General features: G+C 52.7%; 3 protein-coding genes across 8 annotated transcripts; 2 read left to right on the top strand and 1 right to left on the bottom strand.

Moving 5' to 3' along the window:
• Nucleotides 1-2,881: 2,881 nt before the first annotated feature.
• On the top strand, nt 2,882-7,901 carry DPAGT1 (dolichyl-phosphate N-acetylglucosaminephosphotransferase 1). Its single transcript, XM_030332575.1, has 9 exons — nt 2,882-3,252; nt 3,588-3,708; nt 3,882-4,095; nt 4,308-4,454; nt 5,952-6,036; nt 6,400-6,588; nt 6,897-6,984; nt 7,144-7,299; nt 7,378-7,901. Exons 1-9 carry the CDS (start codon nt 3,092-3,094, stop codon nt 7,441-7,443), a joined length of 1,227 nt encoding a protein of 408 aa, XP_030188435.1. The 5' UTR covers nt 2,882-3,091; the 3' UTR covers nt 7,444-7,901.
• Nucleotides 7,902-8,614: 713 nt separating this feature from the next.
• On the top strand, nt 8,615-9,960 carry LOC115525398 (histone H2AX). The gene has a single exon (XM_030332584.1). It carries the CDS (start codon nt 8,700-8,702, stop codon nt 9,129-9,131), a length of 432 nt encoding a protein of 143 aa, XP_030188444.1. The 5' UTR covers nt 8,615-8,699; the 3' UTR covers nt 9,132-9,960.
• A 318-nt stretch (nt 9,961-10,278) lies between these two features.
• On the bottom strand, nt 10,279-18,127 carry HMBS (hydroxymethylbilane synthase). Of its 6 annotated transcripts, none has more exons than XM_030332576.2 (14): nt 17,964-18,127; nt 14,886-14,939; nt 14,485-14,557; nt 13,972-14,021; nt 13,831-13,886; nt 13,372-13,449; nt 13,081-13,158; nt 12,882-12,957; nt 11,938-12,051; nt 11,648-11,686; nt 11,303-11,422; nt 11,007-11,060; nt 10,817-10,903; nt 10,279-10,719 (listed from the first exon to the last, which is right to left on the bottom strand). In XM_030332576.2, the coding sequence occupies exons 1-14, from the start codon at nt 17,994-17,996 to the stop codon at nt 10,546-10,548; spliced, it is 1,086 nt and encodes a 361-aa protein (XP_030188436.1). In that variant the 5' UTR covers nt 17,997-18,127; the 3' UTR covers nt 10,279-10,545. The 6 variants fall into 6 exon arrangements, with proteins under 6 accessions (XP_030188436.1, XP_030188438.1, XP_030188439.1 ...); XM_030332578.2 differs by lacking the exon at nt 17,964-18,127 and adding an exon at nt 15,107-15,277 and having other exon boundaries at nt 14,886-15,019; XM_030332579.2 differs by lacking the exon at nt 17,964-18,127 and adding an exon at nt 15,107-15,277 and having other exon boundaries at nt 14,886-15,015.
• Nucleotides 18,128-18,710: the final 583 nt, after the last annotated feature.

Genomic DNA, 18,710 nt, shown 5'->3' with positions numbered 1-18,710 from the left:
CAAGCCAAAATCAAGAGTTGGCCGCTTAACCGACTGAGCCACCAGGCGCCCCTGTCATTTAAAAAAGTCTAACAGAAAATATTCCATTATGCATGTCAACACTAAGAATTTCTATACTGTTTCCATCTTTTGAAAACTCATTTCGGGGTGCCTGGGTGGCTGAGTTGGTTAAGCGTCCGACTTCGGCTCAGGTCATGATCGCGCAGTCTGTGGGTTCAAGCCCCGCGTCGGGGTCTGTGCTGACAGCTCGGAGCCCGGAGCCTGTTTCAGATTCTGTGTCTCCCCCTCTCTCTCTGACTCTCCCCCATTCAAGCTCTGTCTCTCTCTGTCTCAAAAATAAATAAACATTAAAAAAAAATTTTAAAAGAAAACTCATTTCATCTCAGTGGAATGGGAGATCTTGGGGCTTGCTTTCAGCTAACAACTTTTGATATACTGATAGGGGAGAGATGGGAAGAAAAGAAAAACGTAGCTCAGCTGCCTGGAAAGAGCCTGGATCCTGCAAGTGTCATTGCCCAGACTATCCAAAGCTGTCTCATGGACTTTGTAGGCACTATAAAACATTTTTGGGACAGGCTTTGACAGGGAATCAGACTTAACAATAGATTGGCCTTGCTCACTGGGAGGTGCTCAGGGCTCCCTAGTAGGAGACATGCATCTGAGATGTTGTCTCCTTAGCCCAAGAAACCACCAGAAGCTACTGACAACTCACCTTATCTGTAAGTTCTAGGACCAGCTTAGGCGTTCAGGCAAATGCTTTGAACTTTAACCAGGAAAGCCACAAAATCTCAAGTGTGGCCAAGTCCTGTGTTTGTTTCTCCTAACTAGTCTGATAATCAACTGGGCATTTACCACCATGGGTACAAAAATGTTGAGATTATAATGTAAGTACCCAAGTAACCATTTTCTGATGGTAAACATGTATATTGGATGAAAAATCCCTAGTGTGTTGACGTTGAACAAGCCCCCCCCCCCTGAACAAGCCCCCCCCCCCTGTTCCAGTGGGGGTTGCGGGGGTGGGGGGTGGGGGGTTGGCTAATAATCTCTGGAGAAGAAAGAGTCAAATGTTCCCAATGCCAGGTTGGGAAGGAAGATTTATTAGGACTGAACTCCTAATAAAAAAGGAAATAGATACACTCTCCCTCAAACCTCCAGGGAGTCTCAACCTGCTCCTGATCAACAAGATAACTAAATGCTGCCTCCTCTGAGGCTCCCACAAGCTCCTCCTTTCCACCTGCTCCTGGAGTCTCACTTTCCCTATTTGGGAGGCCCTTCCACCCTTGCCACCGACTGAAATCTTTGGAGATGCTACTCTTCAACATCCTCTCACCTCCCCCTAATTGCTCTGTGAGCTCCTATTGTGATTTGACCCTCTTTCAAGACCCAGACTCATTGTGTGTGATGATGCCTTGTATACAGATATCTGTGTGTCCTTAGCCCCATGGGGATCCCCTTAGAACAGAAAACACTCACCTCTGGGGAGTTTCCAGTCTAAGAGGCACCGATACACACACACACACACACACACACACACACACACACACACACACAGAGAGAGAGAGAGAGAGAGAGAGAGAGAGAGAGAGAGAGAGAGAAACACTACCAGTGGAATAACAAGTACTTACAATCTGGTGGAATACTATCAAGTACATTACTGGGATTACTTTATATATATAAAGTATATTTTATACAGAGATGAGTTTTTTTCTTGCTAATTACAGCTGCCTTCAAGTCGAAGGGACATTTCACACCTGGTTTTGAGAGACAGGAGAGACCATCTTTGGCCCCAAAAGTCAACCTGCCTCTGACTCCTGGTGAGCACCATTTTTGAGAGTGGACAAAGCGAGGGGATACTTGAGTTGTCTTTGTACTCCCTGGTGGCGATTTCCTCTCTGTGGAATGTAAATCATTTTCCACTGAAAGCCTGCTGGTGAATGAAAGGGAAGAAACAGGGGAACCGTTATCTGCAAGGAAACAGGTGCCGAGGAAAAGGCATGGTAACCTAGAGGAAGAAACCTGACTGGCAGTTCCTCAGGCCCACAGGAAACCACGTGTGGGGCTCAGCCTCCTGCTTCCTTAGCTCTTTCCAATGCCACCTTCCAGCTCCACCTCTTAGGTTTGGGAGCTTGGCACAATGCAGTGTTCCGGGACTAAGGAAAGTCAAGTACCAGGTTGAATTCAAGACCTCTCAGTCCCTTCAGTGGTTAAGTGCCCCGCTGGGTTGCCCGGCAACTAACAGCTTCGGCGGGGGTAGAAGGCAGGTGGGACTTTGAAAGAAGAGTACCTGAATCAAGGACAAGAAAAACATGGAGTGGGAGGGAGTTTTCAAGTGTCTGGGCTTTAGAATTTACATCATCTTCCAAACTGTAGTTGCGTTTCCAGGAGCCAAGCTGCTTTTACCTTGGCTTCCGACTACGTTGGCAACAAGTTTTCTACCAGGAGCAGGGGTGCTCCTCATCCTCGTCCCTCCTGCCCTTCCCCTTGCCTCCAGGAGCCATCTTCCCGGCTCCAGAGGTACCCCAGAGGAAACGCGGGGTACTGGCCCTTTAAATGTGACCTGAGGCGGCCGGCCGGCCTAAAACCGACGTGGAACCAACAGAAAGCGGCGTCAGACACGTGGGACAAGGAGGTGTTCATTTTGGAACCGGGCAAGGAATTTTTCCGCTTTGGGCTGTACACCTTTAATATGGTCTTAGGAAAGTATCCACTCTTGTTTGTCTTTTTAATTACTTTCCCAATACCCTCGTGGTGACTCAACTCTCGAATAAAAGGCTGAAGTTTAAAATAACACTCCGGTTCCCGCTCTCGTTCCCGCATTAAAAATGGCCGCCGCCGCCTCCCACAACGCTAGTTGCTCTGCGAGCAAGATCCGGGAGGAAACCGTGGGAAGGCAAATGCAGTGGGGCCACAGGCGAGGTTGCTCTATAGAGGCCCGGCGGAGTCCCGAGGGCGGCTCAAGTCGGAGTTGTTGGGTTTCGCTCAGGCGGCTGTGGGAAGACGCAGCCACTTCCCCCTGCTGAGGGCCGAGGGCTCCCGCCCAGCTTGCCCTTTAGCTGCGGAGGCGGCGGAGCGGGCCCCCTGGCTGGTCATCATGTGGGCCTTCCCCGAATTGCCGATGCCGCTGCTGGTGAATTTGTTCGGCTCGCTGCTGGGATTTGTGGCCACAGTCACCCTCATCCCCGCCTTCCGTGGCCACTTCATCGCCGCCCGCCTCTGTGGCCAGGACCTCAACAAAATCGGCCAGCAGCAAATGTGAGCGGCGGCACCCTGGTCCCGGGCGGGAGGCAAAGGCAGAGGAAAAGTGTGGGCCGGGCAACGGCGGGAACTGGGGTGCCTGAGCGCGGAGACGGAACGCTAACTCCGCAGAGAGCTCCGGGCTCTGGGAGGTGAAGGGCAGAGCTAGTTAACATCGGGAAGGGATGTAGTGGTTTGGGGGACCCTCGTGTGTATCAGGCACTCCAGCACTGGTGCCCTTCCCCCCTTCCCCATTAGATTGCTGTGATGCCTGCACTAGTGAGTGACCACGCCCCCTTTCCTCCTTCCTCCCCCCCCCCCCCCCGCCCACCCCTTTTGCTGCTGGGCCACAGCCCAGAGTCCCAGGGAGTGATCAGCGGTGCTGTTTTCCTTATCATCCTCTTCTGCTTCATCCCTTTCCCTTTCCTGAACTGCTTTGTGGAGGAGCAGTGTAAAGCCTTCCCGCACCATGAAGTAAGTGGGTGAGTGGGGGCGGTTGCTTGTTGGCTGGGGGCTGGCAGCTACTTGAGGGAGTCGGGGTTATTTGGGTTTGGGTTGAGGGGCTGAGGAACGAGCGCAAAGACAGGAATTTTTGAAAGGCGAAGTGGGAGTAGGCTTGAGCTGTGACCTGCCCGAGCCTCCCCCAGTTTGTGGCCCTGATAGGTGCGCTCCTTGCCATCTGCTGCATGATTTTCCTGGGCTTCGCGGACGATGTACTGAATCTGCGCTGGCGCCATAAGCTGCTGCTGCCTACAGCTGCCTCACTACCTCTTCTCATGGTCTATTTCACCAACTTTGGCAACACGACCGTTGTGGTACCCAAGCCCTTCCGTCCGATTCTTGGCCTGCATCTGGACTTGGGTGAGTAACCCTGCCGCTGCTGACCCTGTGGCCTCTACTTTAGGGCACCTTACGCTGATGCTCCAGATTCTCCCCTAAGTGTCCCTGTCTTGTCCCTGTGTCGTCTCAGATCCTTTCTGTTGCTTCTGTACTTTTTCCTCGCCACTCGTCTCTGAAGAATACCTTTAAACCCTCATTTCTATGAGTGGCACACTCCTGTCTTCTTCCCCCAGGGATCCTGTACTACGTCTACATGGGGCTGCTGGCCGTGTTCTGTACCAATGCCATCAATATCCTAGCAGGAATTAATGGCCTAGAGGCTGGCCAGTCGCTAGTCATTTCTGCTTCTATCATTGTCTTCAATCTGGTGGAGCTGGAAGGTAGGTGGGATTGGGGAGTAGGGAGAGAAGTCTGAGTGTTGAGGAACTTGCCTGATATCTGGCTTTGGGGAGGTTAGGGGAAAAAGCAATATATTCAGATTTATTAAACGTGAGAAAAATAGCTGCCCTGTCCTTTATAGCTGGGTTGGCACTAATAGGTAGGTTATGGTCTTCTCCTATTGAACGTAAACAATTTCACAGAACCTCGGAATCAGACAAGGGTCACTCTGTGACCATGACACAGTAAAACAAAAACCAGATTCCTCCATAACCATGTCTGAATATAGACAAACTGCAAGAACACTGTGCATTAATAAAAACGACTAAGACCTCCCTCTTCTGGCCAACATGGGCAGTTGCTGCTGCTTTCTGATAACTCAGTTCCTGCTAATTCTTAGATAAAATCAAGATACTCAATCACAGAATCACTTCTACTGACAGCACCCAGTCTAGGGCAAAGCTCTGCCTCCTTGCTTTGCCCAGAATTGCTTAAATCCTATAATAGGTGCCTCTTACTGAGGCATCCCCTGGTTGCCTGTGATGTGTGGTCTCCAATGTCTCCCTTATTACAAGTCAGTAAACCCAGCTTTGACTACAGGTGTGTTTCTGGTGGTCTTTGGCTGATGGATATCAGTAAGTGCCTTTTAAAACTAACTACTTTTAGGGGCATCTAGGTAGCTCAGTAGGTTAAGCGTCCGACTCCATTTTGGCTCAGGTCATGATCTCACAGTTCACGGGATGGAGCCTGGCATCAGGCTCTGTGCTGACAGTGCAGATCCTACTTGGGATTCTCTCTCTCCCTTTCTGTCTGCTGTTTCCCTGTTGGTTCTCTCAAAATAAATAAATAAACTTCAAAAAAAAAAACAAAAACTAACAACTTAAAAAAAAATTTTTTTTTAATGTTTTTATTTATTTTTGAGAGACAGAGAGTGCAAGCTGGGGAGGGGCAGAGAGAGGGAGACACAGAATCTGAAGCAGGCTCCAGGCTGTGAGCTGTCAGCACAGAGCCCAATGTGGGGCTCAAACTTGTGAACCACGAAATCATGACCTGGGCCAAAGTCGTACACTCAACTGACTGAGCCACCCAGGCGCCCCAAAACCTATCACTTTTAAAACATGATCTCATTTAAGCTTTGTAACATGTGGCACGTATTCTCATCAACCGTATTTTACATTTGAGGAAACTGACGGTTAGAAAATTTAAATGGTCATGATCAAAGTCACACAGTTAGGAAGTAAAGCTGATATATCAAACCTCGGTGTGAATGATCTAAACCCAATTGAAGACAGTAACTCATTTAGGAGGGGTTCATGAACAAGGTGGAATATTAGGAGTTGCCTGGGTGACATAAAAGGGGTAGTGTGTTCTTGAATGTGACTGGGAAGAGGTGGAGAATACAGCTTGGAACAGAACTTAAGAGACAGACAAAAATAGGACCAAGGTATGCAGGGGAAATACCTATCAACTTGTGCTTTCTTTTTCCCCTGCTTCCAAAGGTGATTATCGGGATGATCATGTCTTTTCCCTCTACTTCATGATACCCTTTTTTTTCACCACTTTGGGATTGCTCTACCATAACTGGTAAGTAGGCCTGTGGCTAGGGGTAATAACTATTTGAATATGTAGCCAGTATGGTCCTGATCTTGACCCACCTCCTGCTGGAGAGGCTACACCTGTACACACCTGCAGTGAGTGTTTTCCGGGTCTTTAGTCGGTAATATTCTTCAGTTACTCTCTATCCAATCATAGTTAGGGACAAGTGCTATAGAGCCCCCAGAAAGAAATGAACTCAGGGCTTTGGGTTCTGGACAGTTGCGGAAAGCGCTGGAGTCTCCTCTGGGCCAGAACTAGAGTCAGGGCTAGCCCAGGGCCCAGGGTACGTGATGTGCGAGAAAAGATTGGTAGTGCCTCCTGCCCCTGGCTCAGATCCTCTCCCCCACACAGGTACCCATCACGGGTGTTTGTGGGAGATACCTTCTGTTACTTTGCTGGCATGACCTTTGCCGTGGTGGGCATCTTGGGACACTTCAGCAAGACCATGCTACTCTTCTTCATGCCCCAGGTGTTCAACTTCCTCTACTCACTGCCTCAGCTCCTGCATATCATACCCTGCCCTCGCCACCGTATGCCCAGGTAGCCACTTTGGGGCTTGAAAGGGACATCATAGCTTTTTCACTCGGGATGCAGAAAAGCCAGCCTTACACATATGCTGTGCAAAGGGAGTGGGCCCAAAGAAGGGCTAACTCTGGCCATGTGGTTAGCTCTTATAAATTACAGAGCACGTTTACCTACATAATCTGATCAGCTCTGATCACACAGCAGTAAGCAGAGCCAGAAGATCTTAGGTTGGTTTCCACATTCAGTGCTCTTCCTATTAATTGGCCACAGTGAGGAGAGTTCTTGTAGTGGCCCAGTCACATAAAGCTCTCTTCCCCCTGCAGACTCAATACCAAGACAGGCAAACTGGAGATGAGCTATTCCAAGTTCAAGACCAAGAGCCTCTCTTTCTTGGGCACCTTTATTCTAAAGGTAACAGGGTAACAAGGAGGTAAGGCTCTAGGCCGCCATCTGGAATTCAGGGACTGGGGAACCTAGGCTGGCATCCGATCCAAGGGGAGTTCGGAAGCATGAAGCAGATCCCCATTGCTGAAGCACGGTTGATGTTCTCTCCACCTCTGATCCTTCCAGGTAGCAGAGAGTCTGCAGCTAGTGACCGTGCACCAGAATGAGAATGAGGACGGTGCCTTCACAGAGTGTAACAACATGACCCTCATCAACTTGGTACTTAAGGTCTTCGGGCCCATGCATGAGAGGAACCTGACCCTGCTGCTGCTGCTGCTCCAGGTGTGGTTGGGGAAGGGCTTAACACTGCCTTGTGTCCCTTTTTCCAGGGTTCTGACGCTAGTGTGTTTCCCCTCACAGATCTTCGGCAGTGCTGTCACCTTCTCCATTCGGTACCAGCTTGTCCGGCTCTTCTACGATGTCTGAGTCCCCTGATCATTGCCCTGTACTGCACGGTCTGCAGGGTTCCTGACTCAGGCCCACCACCTCTTTCTGGACGCGAAATGCCTCCTGGCCAGGCCTCTCCCACCTTTCATTCTCCTCCAGATTTTGTACTTAGCATTTCCTTTCTGCTGTGATTATTGACATCTAACGACTGTGGATTGGATTTTGGCTATGGCTTCCTTCAACCTGCCACTCTCCCTCTCCATCCCGTCTTTGCAGCCTCCGAAGGTGGGATACTGCAGCTTTTATGCAGTTATCCACAACTCTGACTCTGAAGGAATATGTTGGGCCTGAGAATAGAACCCTGGCTGGGGATAGGGACACGGGCTTGAAGATCACTTGATATCTGACTATAAATTAAGTATTCTGATCAGTAAGAGCAGACTGGGGGGCCAGGTGCTTCCAATGGTGACAATAAAGTGTTGTCTTTTTCTTGTTGTTCCGGTAGGTGTATTTCCTATATGGGCATTTTAGGGTAGATTGGGAGGGTGGGTGGAGGCACCTCCTTCAAGAGGATGCCTCTCTCTCGGCCCCGTCCTTTTTCTTTCAGTGTATCGGGAAGTGAACAAAGAACGGAGACTGGATAGAATATGTTGAATAAATATTGAAGTCCCGCTACTTCAGGTAGCAGGAAAGGCCGTAAGATTGGACTTACCTGCTCTCTGGTGTGGGATAGAATTGGGGTGGCGGGCGAGTCTTATTTATTCCCTCTTCAACTTTACCTTTGCAGGATGGGAGGAGGGAGAAAAAAGAGGGTGACCAAACCCGGAAGGGGAGGCAGTGGTGTTGACCCCTTGCCGTTAAAACTCCTAGGCCCGCAAAGATTTCCCAGAGGCTCTTGAGGTGGCTCAGACTCCACCCTCTTTGTCTTCCGGTTCTGGGCTCCAGCTGGAGCGTTTAAATCTGGCGCCCTTCACATAGATTGGCTACATCAGGGAGTGGCTGGCTGGCTGCGTGCTACCACTCCTCCTCGCCTTTTTCCCCGGGCAAAAGGTTTTCAAATTCGACCAATCGGCGGGCGCGCTCCCTCAGTCGTGGCACGTCACTGAAGGGTTAACTGCAACCAACCGGAGGCGGGTATTAGAGAAAAGGGCCAATCAGGAGGGCGCGGGGGTGTGCCCTGGGGGCTTATAAGGGCGGCCCCTGGGCGCGCGCGGCAGCAGTTGGACTGCGGCGGGCGGCTGTTTGCTGGCCTTTTGGTAGGCGTCCCTTTTCACCGCTTCTCTACCTCGCGCAGCATGTCGGGCCGTGGCAAGACGGGCGGCAAGGCCCGAGCCAAGGCCAAATCGCGCTCGTCGCGCGCCGGCCTCCAGTTTCCAGTGGGCCGCGTGCACCGGCTGCTGCGGAAGGGCCACTACGCCGAACGGGTTGGCGCCGGCGCGCCTGTGTACCTGGCGGCCGTGCTGGAGTACCTCACCGCGGAGATCCTGGAGCTGGCGGGCAACGCGGCCCGCGACAACAAGAAGACGCGGATCATCCCCCGCCACCTGCAGCTGGCCATCCGCAACGACGAGGAGCTCAACAAGCTGCTGGGCGGCGTGACGATCGCCCAGGGAGGCGTCCTGCCCAACATCCAGGCCGTGCTGCTGCCCAAGAAAACCAGCGCCACCGTGGGGCCGAAGGCGCCGGCGGGCGGCAAGAAGGCCACCCAGGCCTCTCAGGAGTACTGAGGGGAGCCCGCGTCGCAGCCGGCCCCCCATGCCACCACAAAGGCCCTTTTAAGGGCCACCACAGCCCTCACGGAAAGAGCTGAGCCACGTCGGGCTCGGGGCGGGAGGCCGCGGCGCTCGGCTCCCCCTCCCGCGTTGTCGTCGTCGTCGCCGCCGCCGCCGCCGCCCGGCCCACCCCTCCCCCGCGCGGGCTCGCGGGTCCTCGCTCTCGGTGTCTCGGGCCGAGGGGCGGCCCCGCTCGCCTGGCGCAGAGACCAGAGAGCTGCGGCTGGGAGGGGGCTGGGGGCGCGCACCTGCCCTCCGCGGCGCCCGTGACTCAGCCGCGCCGGCCCCGGAACAGCCGGTGGGCTGCGGTGAGGCCGCGGTGCCTTCTGGAAGAGCCGCTCGCAGCTCTGACGCAGGGCTGAGGCGCGCGCCGGGGCCGGGACTCTATCGCACGCGGTGCAGGAAAGACCGATCGCCGTTCGTTCTGGCAGCCCCCCCGGCTCCCGCCTCCTTCGCCCGGGGGGCCGGCCCGCGGCGGGGAATGGGCGGGGAGCCCGGGTTTGCGGGCCGTGGGGACCGCAGGAGGTGTGCGCGCGCCCGCGGTGTGACCACCGCCGGGCCCTCTGGCTCCGCCGCTCGCCCCACTTCGCTTCCGGCGACTACTCTACCCGGCCACGCGCCTCGTACCAGCACCGGCCCGTGAGTCCCCGTCTGCACTGAGCCTCCGATAGCTTCGGAACTGGAATTTTGCAGCTATAACCCATCCAAGACTAGTACCTTACATATTGGGGAGTTTCAGATGGACTAATTTTGTTTATTAAAGGATTGTTTTTTAAAAACGCAATGTCTGTGGTCGTTCTGTACGAGTTGTAGGGTTGACTTTGTAGACGCCTATCTTCCTGAGGTCGTGGGGGCTGGTGGGGGAGGGGGGCTATCTGATACGTGGCTCACCTGATAGACACACGGGTTAGCCAGAGAGGGGCAAGTCCTAGGTTTGTCTGATCACGGCTTTCTTGGTGTTCCCTGGGAGACCGTTTCTTGTTTGAAATAACTAAGGTGGCAGAAACCAAAAATGTCCCAGAAGAACTTTGGACAGACGTCCCAGCCTCTAGAATGAAAGGTTTTCTGTTGGTCCTTGACTGCAACCCCACCAAAAGCAAAGTCGCCTTCAGAGCTGGTTTATTAGTTGAGTTGGTTACATTCAAAGGCTGTGGCTTGAACTTTTTCTCTAAAGAGATGAAACCCCCACCTACTGAGGAGGCAAGGCACTCACACAGCCCCAAAGTGAGGCAAGTCCCTGGGAGTCTCTGACCTTGCAGTTCAGTCCCCTGGGGTAATCACTCCCCAGTTAGCAGTGAGACCGGGGCACTAGGGCTGGGATGCAGGCACTGCATTATAGCAACCCAGGCACTTGTGCCCCACAGACCAGTTAGTGGGCATCGTTAAGCTGTCGTGCAACATCCAGGATGTTCTTGGCTCCTTTGTTCAGCAACAAGCTGGCCAGGCTGATGCCCAGGTTCTCAGCAGCCAGCTGGGCTTGTCGTGGAATGTTCCGGGCAGTGATCCCCACCAGCTGTGGATCATCCTCTGGGCCATCTTCATGCTAGGTGAGGGAAGGAGGGGGAATTTGGTGAGCACAAAAGAGGAGGTAACATGCAGGTTTGTTTCTCACCCTCTCCCTCACCCTCCAGCTTTGGCACCTGGGCAGTGACACAAATGGTGGCCTGCATGGTCTCTTGCATGCTATCTGAGCCGTCTAGACTCCAGACTCCTCCTGTCAGGTACAGCTGGGAAAGAAAACGGTTATCTCAGCATATTCTGAGAGAACTGGTTAGAAACCTGGGCTCTTGTGGACAACTTGTGCATGGGGACAAATGTCACAGTGCTTACTTGCCCATCCTTCATAGCTGTATGCACGGCCACTGGCACACTGCAGCCTCCTTCCTGCAATGAGAAGTTGCCCGGTGAACTCCAAGGACTCTTGTGTCTCCAAGGACTCTGTCACCAGAACCCTCAGAGATAGACTTCTGAAGACATAACTGAAACAGGCAGGGGCCCAGTCCTGCCTATACATTCAAGAATGAATTACCATGAAATAAAGAGCATCAGTTTGAGAAATCTCCCCCATTGACTATTCCCAACTCCTCAAGTCCCCACCCCTCCAATCCCCGGAACACAGGTCCTACCAGGTGCCTCAGGAAGGCTCGCTCGGCAATGCAGCGCAGCAGGGTCTCAGGATCATGCAATACACCCACCAGATCCAGGATGTCCTGGTCCTTGGCTCGGACTTCCACGCCCAGGGCCCCCTGAGGGAAAAACAGCCTAAGACATCAGGCCTAATCTTTCCCCAACCAATGGAGCTGAGGATGGGAACCAGCCCACCTCCACCTGCTCCCTGGGGTCTCTTTTAGCCCAGAAATCTCGCAAGCCCTCCCCCTCCCTAGAAATGTTTATGCACAAGGTTGCAAGACCAGCTTTTTGGTTGAGAACAAAAGAGCGCATCAACACGTGGCTTCCCGGGTCAAACATACCTGACCCACAGCATACATGCACTCCTCCGGGTGGAGTATCTGCAGGGGCAGAATAGGCACTCAAAAGGGTGGAACTGGGGGTACTAAAAGCAGACAGTAGTGAGATGGGGCTTCCCTACCACACAGAAAGCCTAGGTAGGCAAAAGTGGGGGTCTGTCCTCTGATCCCCAATCTTCCCAGCCTGGGACTCACTTCCAGCTCGTACCGTTAGAGGCAGGGTGTTCAGAAAGAGAATACAGGCAGGAACAGGGGGACGATGAACTGGGGATGGAGAAGGGACAGCCCCTTACCTGTCCCACCCGGTGCTGCCAGCCCATGCGCTGCAGGCCAGCTGCAGCCAGGATGATGGCACTGAACTCCTGAAATTCATCCAGCTTCCGAAGGCGTGTGTTGAGATTTCCCCGCTGTGCAGAGACGCTAAGGACCACAAGCGCCGGGCAGTTTGGAGCCTCATGCCGCTGCTCCCCCTGCCTGAGTCCTTCTGGATCCAACTAACATCTCACCTTTAGTTTTCAGCTTACTGATAACAGCTAACGTTTACTTAATTACTAACACTTAATTGCTACATACCAGACACCGATCTAAAGTGCTTTGCACACATCTATTTAATTTTCACAATCCTATGAGGTAGGTATTATAATTATTTCCATTTTACAGATGAGGAAAATGATACAGACAGGTTGAATAACTTGCCTGAGATTACAAGATCTCTGGGAAGCATTCCCCGACCCCCAAGTCTGTGTTTATCGATGTTCCAGCTAGAAGCTTCTAGAGAATTCCCTACTTCGTGCACTGGAGCACTCAACATGTACTATTTTGAAAATCAGCTTTATGAAACATTCGATATATTTAGAACATCAAAATATAGTAGAATATGAAACAAAAATGGAAGCACCCTCCACCTCCCCTGTTCCCCAGTAATCACTGTTCAGTATCACTCTGTATTATCAATGCCTGTTTGTCTCCAGGCAAAAATGTAAACCTCTATAAGCAAGGACATCGTTGGTCTCACCACTATCCCCAGTGCCAGGCACTGGCCTGGGGCTAAGAAAACATAAAAGGATTAGGGATGGATGGATGGATGGATGGATGGATGGATGGATGGGTAGATGGACAAATAGGGCAGACAGTGGAGGACAGACCTGCTGGTCCATGGTCCACTTCCTCTGGAAGTGGCCCCATGGACCTCATCTTCCTCCCTGGCTACTGCCCCCTCCCTCCTCTGAAAGGATACAATGCTCTTGAACTCCAGGTGTGGGAACTTTCTCTGCAGCTGGGCCGCCCTCCGCAGGGAGCTGGTTCCCACCACACTGTTCAGAGAGAGGGTGTAAAATGAGATTTAACCCAAGAAAGGCATGGTTCCTTTCCTCCTCCTCTTAGCCCTCTGTCTTCTGTGCATGTCCCACCGTGATGTCTATCTGGGCCCCACTCACCTCTTCTCTGGCAAGGTTTCTAGGGTCTTCCCAACAAATTTTGGGTGAAAGACAACGGCATCATAGGGGTTCTCCCGCCTGGAGATGGAGGAAAAGTCACAGAATGAGGAAGAGCTCTCAGTTAAGGTCACTTCCAGGGTCTCTTGATAGCCAACTAACTGGCATTTTCTGTTTTTGGCCATGCCTGACACCCCTCAGCCGTAGAGGCAGAGGGTAGCGTCCCAAAGGGAAAAGCAAAGGTCAACACGATGCCTACCCCCCTGCCCATCCCCCGACTCGCAGCGTTCTTACTTGCAGATGGCTCCAATGGTGAAGCCAGGAGGAAGCACAGTGGGCAGGTCCTTCAGGGAGTGAACGACTAAGTCCACTCTAAAGAGACGGGAGAGGGAGGCTAGGAGAAGGGATCCCAGCAGCAGGCCCCCACCCCTCCTCTACCTACACCTGCCTCTACTTCAGTGGTGTGCTTAGAGCACATTAGGAAGCAGGCACGTCTAAGACCTCAAGACCCTGAGACCCGCTCCTCCCCACCCTCCCTCCTGTCCCCAATGCCCCAGCCAATCCTGCCCTCCAGGCAGCCAGATGGCTAGGAACCAGAACACTCCCCTTTTGTGAGGTCTGAAAAACCGACATATGAGCCTCCTTCTAGCCAAGGGTTGAAGCCCCCCAGTCTAGCTGATATCCAGCTCTGATGTGCACTGGGGTCCCATTGAGAGACTGGGACGGAACCATGCTCTCCCGTCTTTCACATACTCATTCTTTTCCAGCGCGTGTTCCAGCTCCTTGGTAAACAGGCTCTTCTCGCCAATCTGCCGGTCAAGAAAAAGCCTCAGAGTGAATCTTTTGGGGGAAGGAAAGAGACGGGAGGGAAAGGGATTGGGGGGAATACGTTACCTTAGAGAGCGCAGTATCAAGAATCTTGTCCCCTGTGGTGGACATAGCAACTGAGGAGAGAATCAGTCACGTGCTCATCGATTGGCGTTTAATGAGCCCCTACTGAGCCCAGCACTGTACTAAGACTCCTAATGGATACAGGCACCCCCCCCCACCCCCGCCCAATTCCTTGCCCTCTAGGAATATATGATCTAGGAAGACCAGACACACTCATAAAAAGACCCAAAGCAGAAGATGCAAAATGCCAGGTTAGCCCAGGGAGTCAAAGCTAGAGGTAGGTATTCAGAGGAGGAAATGGCCCTCCAAAATGGGGACAGCTAAGAATTCTTTTTTGGGGGGTAGGGTGGGGGAACAGCTAAGAATTCTCTTTTGGGGGGGGGCGGGGGAACAGCTAAGAATTCTTAAAGGCACTGGGACCAAGCTTTGGGCCCGGGGAAAGCCAGCAGTGTTGTGTCTTCCCCTCTGGGGGGCAAGGGCTTCCCTTTAGCTTCCATTCCTGTCCAGAAGACTCACCGATTTCAAACTGCAGGCCTGGGTATAAGGCTTTCAGCACTGCCACCACACTGTCTGTTTGTATGCGAGCCAGCTGGAGGCAAACACTCAGATTAGTCCTATCCTTCCCTGGCACTGCCCCGAGCTCACACCCTCACAGGGTTTGGGAGACTCGGAAGGAATTGGAGTCAGAGAGGTGGCTGAATGCCCACGGAGGAAGGAGAGGGGCCTGGCCTGGTCTGCTCAGCCCGGGGACTATCTCTGCACAGAACGCAATATACCATTCTGCGTGGGATTTAACACCCAGCCCCCCACCCCCACCCCGTTTCCTCCATTCCTAACCCTCTCGGCCCCCCAGCTTGCAATACTGTGGAGCACAGAACTCTTGTGACAAACTTGCTCCGCCCAGTAACCGTACTCACCTGGCTTTTTCGGGTACCCACGCGAATCACTCTCATCTTTGGGCTGTTTTCTTCCTGCAGAAAAAGTCCCCAAGTCACAGTCCCCTCTGTTCCTCGTGTGCCTCAACACCTTGTCCAAGAACCAGAATCCCTGGCTTGGAAGAAAAGAACCTCAGCCAGCCCCTGGCCTGTGGCCAGCTGAGCCTTGGAGCGGGAAAGCACTCCGAGACTGGTCCCTTTACCTGCCTCAGCACCTTTTGCCCTCTTCGCGGATCCAGAGAAATAGAGACCTGAGGGAAGCAATAGCAGGACCCGCTGTTGCTGTTGCTGTAATAACCGGACACTGGGTCCAGAAGCCCATCCCGGCTAAGGTGGTGGGAGTGCTGCACACAGCCAGGTGGGTAAAGAGATAAGGCCCATCAGCCTGGCCACACGGAGGGTGGGCCCTGCAGTAGGCAGGGGCAGGGCAGCTGGGGCCTCGAGGGAACTTGCGCTGAGTCACTGAGGACAAGTTCAGCATCCATAATACAGCAGGCACAGGAGAAAGTTTCAGTGCCACCTAGATACCGAGAGCTACCCCACAGGTGCCACACCATGGATTCCCTAATCTGGCTGGAATGTACACATAAAGGACTGGGATCAAACAGATCTTCTGTAGAGTCCAGGTGACCTTGAACATACCATCCCATTAGTATCAGTTTGTTCATCTATAAAATGAAGAGGTTTGGACTCCAGGATTTTCTGCTGCTGATGTTTAATTTTTTTTTTTTTAATGTTTATTTATTTTTGAGAGAGGGAGAGAGACGGAGCATGAGTGGGGGAGGGACAGAGAGAGAGGGAGACACAGAATCGGAAGCAGGCTCCAGGCTTCGAGCTGTCAGCCCAGAGCCCGATGCGGGGCTCAAACTCACAGACTGTGAGATCGTGACCTGAGCCGAAGTCGGACGCTTAACCAATGGAGCCACCCAGGCGCCCCGGTGCCGCCGCTGATGTTTATAAGACTGAAAGGTTGAGCTGTCGACTGTCCATTCACCTAGAGTGCTGCCTCTGGTCTCACCAACCAGAAATATCAGGAGGTCAGTGACCAAGCTAGGAACTCAAAGGGACAAGCCTCTTCCTCCTGCCAGGGCACCCTGGACAAAGGTGTTCAGTGCCTAGCAGGTAGAATTGCGTTCCTCAGTCTCAGGTCCTATTGCTTTCTAGACCAAAGAGTAGCCACTGCAGATAATGTCAACTTTCCCTATTCTGAGATCTTTAACCCGTGGAGTTGTTTTGCAGGCAGGATTCTGGGGCCTCTGTTGTTGGGGATGTGACAGCTGGCTGCTCCTGGACCCTAGTCTATTGCATTGCTGTCACATCTCCCATAAATAAACCCTAGGGACCCTGAGCAAATTAGGCTAGGCCTGAATGCTAAATATGGCCCCTAAAATTCTGGGCCACTAGGAGCCCAGAGAAAGAAATCTATGGTGTCAGAAACTGCTGGGTTCAAACAATCCCTGCATCGATCCTGCACAGCATATTTTATTCCATTAAAAAGTTACTTATTGGGGGCGCCTGGGTAGCTCAGTTGGTTAAGCCTCTGACAGGCTCAGGTCATGATCTCGTGGTTTGGGAGCTCAAGCCCCCATCAGGCTCCGTGCTGACAGCTCAGAGCCTGGAGCCTGCTTCAGATCCTGTCTCCCTCTCTCTCTACCCTCCCCTGCTCATGCTCTGTCTCTCTCTCTCTCTCTCTCAAAAATAAATAAACGTTTTTCAAAAATTGGAAAAAAAAAGTTATTTATTGAACATGTATCCTATTGCTTTTAATTTTCATGACAACCTATCAGCTAGACAGGGCAGGATCTCCAGCACCATGTTATGGAAGCAACTGAGGAGTGAAATGACTTGCCCAGAGTCACACAACTAATAATGGGCAAAAAGTTGGAGCTAGAATTTTCCTACTCCTAGTCGAAAATTTTCCTACTCCTAGTGCTCAAGAACGTGTGCAATGGTAGGGGTGCCTGGGTGGCGCAGTCGGTTAAGCCTCCGACTTCTGTTCAGGTCATGACCCCTCGGTTGGTGGGTTCCAGCCCCACATCTGGCTCTGTGCTGACAGCCTGGAGCCTGCTTCAGATTCTGTCTCCTTCTCTCTCTGTCCACCGCCCCCCCCCCCAAATACACATTAAAAAAAGAATTTTAAAAAAGAAGAATGTGTGCAATGGCAAAAAATCCCTCTCCTCACCAGCAGGCTGGACAACGGGAGATAAGCATTTTTTAAAATGTTTGAGAGAGAGACAGAGCACTGGGGCGAAGGGCAGAGAGAATGACAGGGGCAAAGGATCAGAAGCAGGCTCTGTGATGACAGCAGAGAGCCCGATGTGGAGCTCGAACTCACAAACCGGCTGAAGTCGGACGCTTAACCGATTGAACCACCCAGGGGCCCCTGCCCATCTCTTTATCTCAGGCTAGCAGTGGCCTCCATTGGCTGTAGTCTGCATCTACACAAGCCCACAGCTCCGGCGCCGAGCTTGGGAGAGGAAGGCGCAAGGGTGGCGCCCCACCCACCATCGTAACCCTAAGGTGTGTCTCAGCTGGGGACTCCTGAGTAGGCCAGGGCTGAGTGACCGCTAAAACGGAAAAAGGGGAGAAGGCGCACTTCCAAGATGTGTGTGTGCAAGTGGAAGACTTGGGGTACACTCTCCTCTCAGGATCCGAAGTAGAACATATTCCTAAAGTGGCCGAATGCTGCCTCGGCCCTGTCTCGTATAAAAGGGTCCCGATCTTGTGTAGACGAACTTATCTGGGCTGTTCACTAAGTCTAGAGCGGATACCAGGCCCGGCGGAACCCCACCCAGATCCTCGCAGGGATGGGGGTTTCGTTCCAGACTATCCCTCCACTCTTAATCCCGCCCCCACAGCTCCCTGATCTCCCGTCCTTCCTAAGGGCAACTCAGCTACTGGTCCTTTAAAAAACTATTTCGTAAAAAAAAAAAAAAAAAAAAAAAAAAGACGGATAGTCGCTCGGGCCAATAGACGACGGAGGGTGGCAACCTGGGGCCAATCGTTGCCCGGCTAGTCCGGAATGCCGAAGTTGCGAGGATCACCGGCTCAAATACTCACCGCCGTCGCGGCCGCGTTGCCATTGTCAGACATGGCTGTGCTCAGGAGGTAGGTCCGGGAGGTGCCGCCAGGGTCCCCGGGAGTACAGGGAAGCCGGAGGTCCCGGCCAACGGGCACCAGGTGCACGCGGGGTGCGAACTCCTCCTGCAGCCTCAGACTCCGGGCTCTCCGTCACTTCCGGCGCCCGCCCCCGGAGGGGAGGACCACCCTCGGGGCGGGAATTAGAAGGATTGCGACAGACCTGACCTTACCCTTCTGTTACCGCCCCTACTCCACCCGGCTGGTGGGGACCCTGGGGACCCTGTGCGCCCGTCTTCCTTGCTGGAGACCCGGGCCTATTGACCATTCATTATTACTTTTACATATACCTCGTTCTGAGCCGGGAGTACTGATGGCCAATGACTAAGAGATGCTCCCCAGATTTACCCGCAGAGCAGCCCTCCGACGCCACCCAAAGGGCCAAGCCAAAGTTAGCAGGGCCCGAGAGGAAAAGTATTAACTCTAAAATGCTGCGTTTGAAGTAAAGCGTCCTTGGGTAACTTCCATGCCCCTTCCACTGGATTCAACACCTCCGGATAAGAGGATGCTGCAGAAAGTTGGTCACCCAGAATTCTACAGCTTTATCTCCTTGGCTATGGCACCATTAGTGAAACTGATGCGGTGCTTCCTTTGTTCTATTAAAACTTCGCTCTGCCACAGCCCTGAAATAGGCAACACTCGTATTTCTTAACTGAGGAGACTGGCTCA

This window comes from Lynx canadensis, chromosome D1 (genome assembly GCF_007474595.2).
Source record: "Lynx canadensis isolate LIC74 chromosome D1, mLynCan4.pri.v2, whole genome shotgun sequence".
In the NCBI taxonomy this organism is placed as follows: domain Eukaryota; kingdom Metazoa; phylum Chordata; class Mammalia; order Carnivora; family Felidae; genus Lynx; species Lynx canadensis.
The sequence above is the reverse complement of the archived record's forward strand: the minus strand, read 5'-3'. Positions and strand labels throughout refer to the sequence as shown.

Bases quoted from the DNA above. Each gene is read 5' to 3' on its own strand.
- DPAGT1 (XM_030332575.1), top strand. From the start codon at position 3,092: ATGTGGGCCTTCCCCGAATTGCCGATGCCGCTGCTGGTGAATTTGTTC. The intron at 3,253-3,587 runs GTGAGCGGCGGC...GCTGGGCCACAG, and splicing joins AAAATCGGCCAGCAGCAAAT to CCCAGAGTCCCAGGGAGTGA. The intron at 4,455-5,951 runs GTAGGTGGGATT...CTGCTTCCAAAG, and splicing joins CAATCTGGTGGAGCTGGAAG to GTGATTATCGGGATGATCAT.
- LOC115525398 (XM_030332584.1), top strand. From the start codon at position 8,700: ATGTCGGGCCGTGGCAAGACGGGCGGCAAGGCCCGAGCCAAGGCCAAA.
- HMBS (XM_030332576.2), bottom strand. From the start codon at position 17,996: ATGTCTGACAATGGCAACGCGGCCGCGACGGCG. The intron at 12,958-13,080 runs GTGAGTGGGGCC...CTCTCTGAACAG, and splicing joins GAAACCTTGCCAGAGAAGAG to TGTGGTGGGAACCAGCTCCC. The intron at 10,720-10,816 runs GTGCCAAAGCTG...TCCCTCACCTAG, and splicing joins CCATTTGTGTCACTGCCCAG to CATGAAGATGGCCCAGAGGA.